Genomic DNA, 12,435 nt, shown 5'->3' with positions numbered 1-12,435 from the left:
CACGCTTGTTCTTGTTTATTTCTGTGGTTTTGGTATTAAGGTTTTGTTCATATGCTGTTGACGATTCTAGGCCTTATGTTTTGAATTCCTTGTGGTCTTGTCCTCTCGGATTTGGAATGGTAAATCATTTTGTTGGTCGTAAGTTCACCATCCGCTGTAAATATTTTTGGCTTAGATGCATTTGCTGCACATGGGTTTCAGGAATTGGATGAGGTAAACCTGGTATCCATTTCAGTACTGTTCCATGGTTTACAACCATTATTAGAGAATTGTAAGCAGTTATTCCAGCCATTGTTGGCTTGGGCCAAAGAGTGTGAAGCATATTTCACTCAAGTAGTATGCTGCATCTAAATTTCTTTGGGCACAGCCAGTTCTTTTCACAATGTGTGATGCAGCAAAGGCTGATTTAGACGGGTTACAGTCACTGGGGGTCATTGCACCAATCTCAGCTAGTCAGTGGGCAACTCCAATGGCCATCATGAAGAAAGCAAATGGATCCATTACAATTTGCTGTTATTTTAAAGCCATGATTAACACACAAAATGAGATCGACATTTACCCAATCTCTCCACCATAGGAACTTGTAGCAAAGTTAGCAGGATGACCATGTTTCCTAAAGACTGATTTGAAGGACGCATACTTGAAATTACTTCTAGATACAGACATGCAGAAAATCCTGTTACTACTTAAGCCTTTTGGAATGTATGAACCATCTGAGGAAAAAAAGTACTCACTTTATTTGGTCTCCCAAGTGCCACAAACAATTCTTGCAGTTGGAAATGCACCTGAAGTTGATGCCTCACTTAGTGATCTTAACTACAGGCCAGCTCTTGACGTTTGCAACCAACCTGTCACAATACAGGATTGAGGTCATTCTCACACATAAGAATACCAGCAGTACAGAGCAACCAAACTTATTTTGTGTCTAAGACACTCTGCAGGTGCAACAAAATTATTCACAGATTGAGAAGAAGACATTGGCTATTGTGTATGGCATTAATAAACTCCACATTTTCCTACATGGGAATAAGTTCCAGTTACTTACAGACCACCAACCCCTCATTTCTCTCTTTGCGCGACGTTCTCACCTTCCAGACAAAATGGCACAGTGTTTGCTATGTTTAGCTTCATTTTTGGTCAGTTACCATAATGACATTCATTTTGGCCAGCTGCTAAGCATACAAATGCCAATGCATTATCTTGCCTCTCCATTGACTCCAGCACTGAGTTTGAGCACCTGGAAGCGGTTCTTTGCTCTAGATGAGACATTGCACAAATACTAGTGGCTACTAGGAACCCCTCCCGTGTAGAGTTGTGTGAATAGTGCAAAGTGATTGGCCAGAGAACATCCCAAAAAGATCAGACCTGGTGTAGAGCTATTATTTTGCTATGAAACATTGCCTGAATGTTGTTCAGGGAGCAGTATTATTGTCTACATAGGATGCTGAATGTCACATTGTTGTTCCACCTCCACTCTGTGGTCACATCCTTCAGTTGCTACAACTGCACATATTACAAACAGAGTGCTTGCTACAATTTTTGCCATAGAGGGAGTCGCCCACACCTTAGTATCTGACAATGGACCTCAGTTTGTTTCAGTGAATTTTAGGTATTCTGCCAATGACACTGCATACAGCACCTGATCACCACCCTTTTAGACCCAGCCTCGAACTTCAAAGCCGAGTGGCATGTCAGAACATTGAAGTCGCAAATGAGGTAGGCACTGGCATCAGTGCGCACTGATGAGGCCTTAATACACTTCTTGTTACCTACTGCTCCACCCCAGTCAATGAATGAAGCCCAGCTGAGGTTCTACGTTGGCGCACACTGTGCAGGCTCCTAGATTTGCTGTGTCCTACCCCACAAACCCTGAGCTCTAGTTACACACCCCACTACCACTAGGATGCCACTGTTAGCTTGCCTATTTGGCCAAAAGATGGATTGGGCACAGTGCATCATTCTCAGCCACATGTTCCTTGTCATGGCTGGGCAGGAGCATCTGATCTGTCACTGAAACCAGTTGCAGCTGCGCAGGAGCCATGCCCACTCCTTAAGCCACTGCAGGCAATTTCCAGTTCCACCCCTCTCAGCAACCACACTTTAAGGCCACCCCTGCAGACTGCCAGTGCTCCTGGTTTGCATCCAGGACACAGCCATAGTGCCGTTACAACCTATGCCCATGCCATCATTATCAGCGGCAGCAGATGACTGAACTGGCACATGACTGGCAACCCATGGAGGTTGAGTCACTTCTTCCAACATTGCATTCACTGACAGACTCAATGTCTCAACAACAGCTGAAGCTCCAAATGGACCAGTCATTCACTGAACAAGATGTGGCAAAAAATGGAAACACCGGAAATTGAGATGCTGTTGGAGTCACTGGCTCCCCCTCGCCCCGGTGGTTGAAGCACAAGTCTGGTCATTTCTGACCCTGCGTGCTTAGTAAAGGTGGAAGGGATTTGGCATTGTCAATGGATTTACACATTGATATTGTGATGTATGCACCAGTGTTGGCCATTCAGAGTTGTATGGTTCCACAGCTGCTCCACTGGTGGCATGGTCATTGCATGAGTTGGCAAGACCATCTGGCGCCATAGACAATGAGGAAATGTTCTTTTGGAGTTGTTTGGCTTGTTGTTGTCGTCCACTCACTTCTTTTTGGCCACTTACCTTTTTCTCTGAAATTGTCTAGTGGCACTCCCTTCTGGACAGTGCATTTTTAAAGTACTCACATTCTCATTCCTAATAAATTTCACCACCAGGACTGCCACCTTTTACTTTACAGAGTGGACAATTCTTCAATATTCAGGTTTTGAGGTAAATACTGAACCTTTACTGACTTTATCAACTGTTAATATTTTCACTACAACTTATTCACTTCCTCCAGATATTTAACAGAAGTTGTATGTAAATTTTTGATAAACCTTGCAATTTACATGGTTATTGTGTTATGTACCTTCTGTGCTATAGCTCACCCACACAACTTTGGTGTGCGTGGTGGAGTGGTGATCGTAATGTTCTGGCTGGTCAATATAGAAAAACCTTAGAGTTAATCACAATATGCAAATAGGATCACAAGACCATGACAGCATTCTTCTTAATTCATGTATTAGAATATTGTCTAATGAATCCTAAATCATTATAACCCTGTAATATGTTTGCTTTAATTGTCGCTCCAGATCCTCCTCTGTGGACGTAATGAGCTTTTTTAAAAAAATTAGCATTATTGTAGTTTTTGTTGTATTTTTTACTTGTAATATGATCTGCTCATTTATTTATGTATTCTTTAATCCACTTGATCCTGATTCATAATTTATTACTAGGCTGTTCCACTTCCTATCTGATATGTAGTATTTGGCCACTGTACCCAATATTTTATCACTGCAAACTGGTGTCTACCTTGAGCTTTATCTGTGTGTACCAGTCTCTGGCATCCACATTTAATGGGATATATGGAAATGACAATCCCCTCCAGATACATGGTATAGAGTTATACATGAAAACAATAATAAAGTATTTATCATGTAGATATATAAAGTAATTAAAAATTATAAAAGAAGAAGCCCAAAGAAAATCAGATCTTAATAGCAAGATAAATGTAAATAATTACCTAAATTAAAAATAATAGCACTAATTTTTAAAAAAAATAGGAGGAAGAGAGAGTAGTACTCAGTTGACCTTGGCCATCCATGTTGCTTTGATTTATGCCTTATCTTCTTACCTCTTCCACAGTTTGCTTTAAAATAACATGTATTTTCTTTTAATCTTCTTAGTTGCATTTGTCTTTATTTCTTTGATGTTTAACCTTCAGTTTTTGCTTGATAATTTCTAGAAGCTAAAATTATTTACCTAATTTGTGATTATTCTTGTAAGAGAGAGATGTAAACATATCCCTTTTGATATTTCGTGTTATCTGTTAATAATAATAATAATAATAATAATAATAATAATAATAAAAGCAAATTTCTCACTAAAGAAGTTTACCTGAACACATTCACATCTAACTAAATTATTTAACAGTTACATTGCAGACCCATACACATTCCCTGATACACTTACACATGGAATAACACAGCAAACCCAGCTAAATACCGCCCCATAAGATGCCTACCAACAATATACAAAATATTAACTTCAGTCATTACACAGAAATTAATGACACATACAACACAGAACAAAATTATAAATGAAGAACAAAAAGGCTGTTGCAAAGGAGCACGAGGATGTAAAGAGCAACTGATAATAGATGCAGAGGTGACATATCAAGCTAAAAAGAGGTGACATATCAAGCTAAAACTAAACAAAGGTCGCTACACTACGCATACATTGATTACCGAAAAGCTTTTGATAGTGTACCCCACTCATGGTTACTACAAATATTGGAAATATACAAAGTAGATCCTAAATTGATACAGTTTCTAAACATAGTAATGAAAAATTGGAAAACCACACTTAATATCCAAACAAATTCAAATAATATCACATCACAGCCAATACAGATTAAGCGTGGAATATACCAAGCAGACTCATTAAGTCCTTTCTGGTTCTGCCTTGCTCTGAACCCACTATCCAACGTGCTAAATAATACAAATTATGGATACAATATTACTGGAACATACCCACACAAAATCACACATTTGCTATACATGGGTGATCTAAAACTCCTGGCAGCAACAAATCAACAACTCAACCAATTATTAAAGATAACAGAAGTATTCAGCAATGATATAAATATGGCTTTTGGAACAGACAAATGTAAGAAAAATAGCATAGTCAAGGGAAAACACACTAAACAAGAACATTACATATTGGATAATCACAGCGACTGCATAGAAGCGATGGAAAAAACAGATGCCTATAAATATCTAGGATACAGACAAAAAATAGGAATAGATAATACAAATATTAAAGAAGAACTAAAAGAAATATATAGACAAAGACTAACAAAAATACTGAAAACAGAATTGACAGCAAGAAACAAAACAAAAGCTATAAATACTTATGCTATACCAATATTGACCTACTCATTTGGAGTAGTGAAATGGAGTAACACAGAATTAGAAGCACTCAGTACATTTACACGATCACAATGCCACAAATATAGAATACATCACATACATTCAGCAACAGAAAGATTCACATTAAGCAGAAAGGAAGGAGGAAGGGGATTTATTGACATAAAAAACCTACATTATGGACAGGTAGACAATTTAAAAAAAATGATTTCTAGAACGAGCAGAAACTAGCAAAATACACAAATCAATCACTCATATAAATACATCGGCTACACCACTGCAATGTCATAACCACTTCTACAACCCTTTAGATCACATAACATAAACAGATACGAAGAAAGTAAATTGGAAAAAGAAAACACTACATGGCAAGCACCCATATCATCTAACACAGCCACACATTGATCAAGATGCATCCAACACATGGCTAAGAAAAGGCAATATATACAGTGAGATGGAAGGATTTATGATTGCAATACAGGATCAAACAATAAACACCAGATATTACAGCAAGCATATTATTAAAGATCCCAATACCACAACAGATAAATACAGACTTTGCAAAGAACAAATAGAAACAGTAGATCACATCACAAGCAGATGTACAATACTAGCAAATACAGAATAGCCCAGAAGACATGAGAATGTAGCAAAAATAATACATCAACAGCTTGCCTTACAACATAAACTTATAAAACAACACGTTCCCACATACAAGTATGCACCACAAAATGTACTGGAGAATGGTGAATACAAATTATACTGGAACAGAACTATTATAACAGATAAACAACACCACATAACAAACCTGACATCATACTCACCAATAAAAAGAAGAAATTAACACAACTAATCGAAATATCCATACCCAATACAACAAATATACAAAAGAAAACAGGAGAAAAAATTGAAAAATACATCCAACTGGCTGAGGAAGTCAAGGATATGTGGCATCAGGATAAAGTTGACATTATACCAATTATACTATCAACTACAGGAGTCATACCACACAATATCCACCAGTACATCAATGCAATACAGCTACATCCAAACTTATATATACAACTACAGAAATCTGTAATTATTGATACATGTTCAATTACCCGAAAGTTCCTAAATGCAATATAACATATATCGTACAGTTAAAAGAAAGTCATGCTTGATCAAGGTCCGTGTCACTTTCCACTTTTGACCAGACATAATGTCTGAGATAAGAAAGAAATAATAATAATAATAATAAAAACACATCCAACTGGCTGAGGAAGTCAAGAACATGTTGCCTCAGGATAAAGTTGACATTATACCAATTATACTATCAACTACAGGAGTCATACCACACAACATCCACCAGTACATCAACACAATACAGCTACATCCAAACGTATATATACAACTACAGAAATCTGTAATTATTGATACATGTTCAATTACCCGAAAGTTCCTAAATGCAATGTAACATATACTGTACAGTTAAAAGGAAGTCACACTTGATCAAGGCCCGTGTCACTTTCCATTTTTGACCAGACATAACGTCTGAGAAAATAAATAATAATAATAATAATAATACCAGTCTGGTTTATATCAATAGCCTTGCTTTGATGTTCACTACAGTGGTGTAATATGCTTTGCTGTCATGTTTTACAGACACTTGCAGAAGCTTCATAAAGTAGTATAGCTAATTGTTTTATGTTCTCATTGAGGTTCTTAAAAGACAAACAGTACAATGTGAGTTGCAGCAAATGCTGGTAATTTCCAAGTTAATGTACCGGTACACTTTAAATAGTCCCCGTCTCACTCATATTCAGATAGTGTTGGTGGAAAAGTCATATGAATTAGCATGACAACTCAAGTCATCAGCGACATTTTCACTAAGTGTTAGCACATTCCGTTTATCTACTAACAGAAGATCACAAGCGAAAATTTTATTATTTCATACACAGAACATGAAATAAAGAAGTCTACCTTAACAGTTATTGCCCATGAGTAGTGATATGAGTGTGAGAAGTTTTCCTTGTGTACAAAATATAACAATCAATTAGTGTCTGTTTATACTGAAACTAATATCCTCAGTCATTGAACTTCCATAATATATCATCTGCAGTGTTTATATCTGCAAGTAAAATGTGAGAAATCTGTTTAGTTCTTTGTATACACAGAATTCTCATTGTAGAGGTATAAAAAAAGCTGTGCTCAACTTTAAGGAAACACTCTGCCCACATTAACAGTCTACTTTGAAACAAGGCCTTGTATGTGAATATCACATTTGCCCTAGTGATGGAGACACTGTCAGACGAACCTTTCACACAAAGTGTACCCATGCAGGAAAATAAGCCATTGGTATTCCCTGCACATGCTGTACATGGTACATGCACAGCAGGTTATCATGTAGCACTCTCCAGTCAGTCATGTGGTCAACATTACCTGTTGCAGCTAATTGCCTTCCTCTGACATTTAAGGTTGTCACCAACTGCAAGTAGTACTTCTTCCTCCCCTTGAGGTGTCCTCGTCCTTCTACGCCTGCCCCAGTCACAAGTAGTAGGCTTAAATGCCCCGTGCTCCCTAAGACAATGATTGTTTGCTTCCAGTGCCCCCCTGTTGAGGCACTGTTGTTCTGGAAAGCCCTCCAAACAAAAACATTGAGCACTATGACCATCACCATTTGCTAAAATGTACAAAGGTGGGCATCTGCCAACTCTGCATTTCAGTACATTTCCATTGCATTGTACTGGAAACCAAGTCCGTGGTGAAAACTACGGTTGTTGATGCTACATGCTTGCACAATCCACTATTAACACTAAACAGTTGATGCTACATGCTTGATACTTGTGGAAAACAAACACTGTCACTGAACACAAGAATTAAGGCGTACTGCACATTCTAACCAAATGTAACTAAGATGGTATTGAAAGATTTCGTGTGAGAAAATGTTTCATGTTATGCTAGTACATTCTATTTCTGTGTGTTGCCCATTATTAATGTGATTATGAAGAGAAGTACAAAACCGGATTCTAACATGGAAATAAAGTGTTCCTCTGTATGTGAGGAATTTTTCCTGAAAGTTTCGCCATAGCTTTTTGTTACATTCCGTATATCTAATATTTTAAATAATGTTTAGATGCTTATAAAGTTAATTTGCACACCTGAAAGTTTGTTTTGTTCATAGGACTTCAGCATGCAGGCGTCCAGTTAAGTGAAACTGTAAGGAAAATTAGAAACCCAGCAATGAACCCTGGTTTTGTTTTGTCAAAATTATGGGAAAGAAGACGTCAGCAAATGGATGACCCAAAATTGATCTTGGGTTTGGAGGGTTATCTTCATCCTTCCCTGCAGGTACATGTGCTATCAGAAGTAGTGAAACAAATGTGCTCATTATCTTATGTCTTGTTTTATAAGCCAAGTGTATCCTGTAATAAATATGAGGCAGCAAAACAATTATTTTAGTGTGAATTTCTGAATAAAGGTTTGGGTTACTATGAATGTGGTGCAGGGACCTGAAAATCCAGTGTGTGATTTTATAGTACCAACTCCAACAATCACCTTTGTTCTTTGTGAATTACATGAAACTGGTGTCTAATTTGACATTCTTTTATCACTTTCTTGTGATGCATTATATTTTTCACTACAAATATAATTCTCCAAAAAAAAGTATTGTATTGTTATAATAATCCCTCATGGCCTAATTATCCCACAACATGGAAGGCATATTGTGAGAATTTTATGGGCATTGTTGAAATAGATGTGTGTGCCTGGATGCATCATTAAGAATAACTAAGTGACATATTTCTCTTTTTGTCATCTCACAGTGTTCTTCGTGTAGAGGATGGTCATAGGACATTTCTCTGAGTTGTGAAAGAGGAACAGAAGTCCAATCTATAACAAGACAGGACCTCATCGTAGTAGCATATGAATGTTTGTGACATGTGCCCTATTAATGGATTGGTCATACATTAGTCACAACCATCACTTGCTCAATATGGCCACACCAACTGCCTGATATTTAAATATTCCTATTTCTAAGGTTTTGTCAAGGAGAAAGTTTATATCCATCCATTCTCAGTAACACTGCTGGAATTCAGAAGGCATGTTACTACGTTCGTCAAGAATGCAACATGATAACTACTTCAAAGGACTCTGTGCAAATGGGACTGGTTTGTGGACATTGGTCTCTTTACATATTTAGTGTGTGTATGGATGGAAGTCAAAATACAGCTTCAGGGAATCGTCAAGTAATTTGCAATTGTACAGCTTCTTCCAGTAAAGTGAAAACAGCAGCCAGCTACTATTAATGTGGGTGTATTTTCACGCAGCCACAGTCTCACAATGTCAACGTGGTCCCACAATGAAAATTTTTGACAGAATAACAGATTTTCTAATAAAGGTGTACATATTCATTCTCATTATTGGGAAGACAGTTAGCTCCAGTTTTGTGTGACAGCTCTTTATTATAGATCTATGGAAAGCTACACAGAAAAACAGTTTAATCTAAATAGCATATCTTCTAATTGCAGAAAATCTTCAAACCATATGATTTAATTGTTTATTTTAGGTGCCAGCACAGATGTTGGAGTACTGTGTTCTTCGGTTGCCATATGCTGTTGAAGTTGTTTTGTCCCGGCATGGTCAGAAGATAGTTGATCATCAAATGGAACTCCGTAGAATAGCTGATATTGTTATTGATGTATTTGCCATGACAGCTGTACTGGGGAGGGCATCACGCTCTTATTGTATTGGTCTGCAGCATGCAGAAAGTGAGGTAAGATTGGACTATACGATGTTCTTCTAAAATTCTTATTTGTGTTACAGAAATGCCAGTGTATTTTACTGCATACTGTTCTCAAACTGTTTGCTATCTGTAACTCTTCAGCACTTGCTACTGTAGGCCTAGTAATGCCTTTCATTGTTGGTGGTATATCTGTGTTCTGGTTCCGTTCTTTTTAAATATTCTTCATAATAGTAAAGCGTCTATACAGCATTTGCATGTACTTACATTCATAGAATGCACCTCAAAGTCAATGTTTATCATGCAATTTCTTTGTGTAAATAATATAATTAAAGTTTGAGTTTCAAAATGCTTAAAAAAAAGAAAAACCAGTTTTAGAATGATGTCAAATTTGAATGGAATATTATTGATGAAGTGGGAAATGTTATGGAAAGAAAAAAAATAACAAAAATTTTACCACTGGATTGTGCTGTAAGTTACAGAACATGCAAAATAAAAGGCAGGTTACACAACTGTTCCTCAGTTTGCCCCTGAGATACTTGGCATGACTGACTCAATACAGGAACACATGCAGCTGGTAAAGCTGTTTTACAAGAATGGTGGCTGCGTGCCAGTAGCTCTGCAGAAGTTCCAGACACTCTAGTATGAAAACGAGCATTGGCCCAATGTCTTCCAAGGGTCTGGAGAAAATGATTTTGAAATTTGAAAAGACAGGTACTTTTGAAGTGCAGTGTGGCAGAGGGAGGAAAAAATTGATCTGACTTCAGTAAAAGTTGTCACAGGATTGCCGGAAGGGTTGAGAGGTGGTGTACAAGCAAGCATTGCATGGGGAATTGCCTGAACTTCAGACACGCCTGTGAGCACGGTGCATAAAATTGTACGAAACATCCAGCATTGCTATCCATACAAAGTTACCCATGTCCAGGTATTGCTTCATGCTGATGTGCCAGTAAGTCAAACATTTGCTACAGAATTTCTTGCTCGCATGGAAGTGGACAATAGATGGCCATGGAAAATTCTATCGACAGAATGTTTATCTCCAAGGATGTGTTAATTAACAGAATTGCAGAGTATAGGCAATGGAAAATCCCTCACGCATCAACTGGTAACACTACATTCTGCGAAGGTAAATGTCTGGTGCAGGTTGATGGCATCATTTATCACAGGGCCATATTCTTTTGAAGACATAGGTCCTGCGGGTTCTGCGATCTGTAGCGTCATTTGTCACCATTGGTAAATGCTATGAGAGTCTTTTGTACACTAATATCATTACAACCCTTCAACAGTATGGATGTGTGGGTTTGATCATTTTCACACAAGATGGCACTCCTCTGCACATTGCATAGCCAGTGAAGCAGATGCTGCAGAAGCATTTCAGAAATGGTTAAATTATCAGTCATCATTGCACTACAGACTGGCCATCTATATCACCTGATCTTAATCCAGACTTCTGCCTGTGGGTTATTTGAAAGATGCCATGTTCAGTGCTCCGACTGCAAATGTAGCTGAATTGAAGGCATGCATTGCACAAGATATTATGTATTTGATTCCTGATACACTTCAATCTATTGTGGAACAAGCTGTTCCTCGATTTCAACTTGTGGCAGAAAGCAGAGGGCAGCATATTGAACATTTCTTGCGCCAGTCACAAAACAATTAAAAACCAATTTTACTGAGATTTTTATGTAGGCCTAAGGACAATTAAAAACAGATTTTTCCCATCTGCTGTAGTATGAGCTTGCCATGGTGGATGGGCATACTTAACAAACAATGCCACAACTGTTGAATCCAAAACTTGTGCTGTCATGCACAGTACAGTTGGATTAATGTGCAGCTCGACCCCAGCTGTCTTATTGTCAGTCATCTGTCATTTGTAGCTGAACCCATTTACCTTATGACACTCACAGTGCCAAGTAATAGGAAAATTTTTGTTTCTCCCTTCTTTGGTAATATTCCATTCAAATTTGACATTATGAGCAGCAGCTCTTTACTTGCAGTGCATTGAAACTGGAACTTTAATTATAATCACAAACTATTTGCAAGAATACAGTATTGTTGATTTTTAAATAAAATTTCAGACAGATACATTATTTAAGAAAAGTGGTTAGAGGTAAATGAATGCAGGTCCAATATATCTTGGTTTATTTTTAGGTGCTGATTGCAGGAACATTCTGCAAGGATGCGCTGTTGAGAGTCAAGTCTGCTGTCAAAGAAATTGAACTTGGGCCAGTAGCAACAAATGACTCTAATTATTCCAAGGTTGCAGAAAAAATTTTTGAAAATAAAGGATATTTTCCTGTACATCCATTGACACGAAATTTTTAGTCTAATTTTTCTTGGTGTTTGGACTTTTAAATATTTTTTTCTTTTTATAATTGCTGAAACTTGATATTGTTTTGTGCCTGACATCACTGTGAAACTCAGTAAATATATTGTTATACAATTAAAGTTGATACCATAGTTTTATTTGAGATTCTATAACACCATTAAATTTTTTAGGTAAAGTATCTATACCAACCTGTAAGTATTCCATTGTTGACATATACCACATGAGTCATCACAGTCCCATTATAAATTCTATGATAAATGTTCTAGATTCTTTTTGACAAACATTAGTCACATAAATTTCCATATTAGCTATTTTAATTTGAGGAACTGGAGTGATAGATTTGGCAGTTCTACAACAACTCAAGCGAT

At 37.3% G+C, this 12,435-nt stretch overlaps 1 protein-coding gene across 1 annotated transcript in view; it reads left to right on the top strand.

Moving 5' to 3' along the window:
- Positions 1 to 12,191, top strand: part of LOC126299060 (complex I assembly factor ACAD9, mitochondrial-like) — a 104,815-nt gene extending 92,624 nt beyond the window's left edge. Inside the window, exons 8-10 of the mRNA XM_049990730.1 lie at positions 8,182 to 8,348; positions 9,565 to 9,771; positions 11,890 to 12,191. Coding sequence (XP_049846687.1) covers positions 8,182 to 8,348; positions 9,565 to 9,771; positions 11,890 to 12,063 — 548 coding nt within the window. The 3' untranslated portion in view covers positions 12,064 to 12,191. The remainder of the gene's footprint in view (positions 1 to 8,181; positions 8,349 to 9,564; positions 9,772 to 11,889) is intronic.
- Positions 12,192 to 12,435: the final 244 nt, after the last annotated feature.

This window comes from Schistocerca gregaria, chromosome X, assembly GCF_023897955.1.
Source record: "Schistocerca gregaria isolate iqSchGreg1 chromosome X, iqSchGreg1.2, whole genome shotgun sequence".
NCBI lineage: Eukaryota > Metazoa > Arthropoda > Insecta > Orthoptera > Acrididae > Schistocerca > Schistocerca gregaria.
This window is presented reverse-complemented; position numbering and strand designations above follow the sequence as displayed.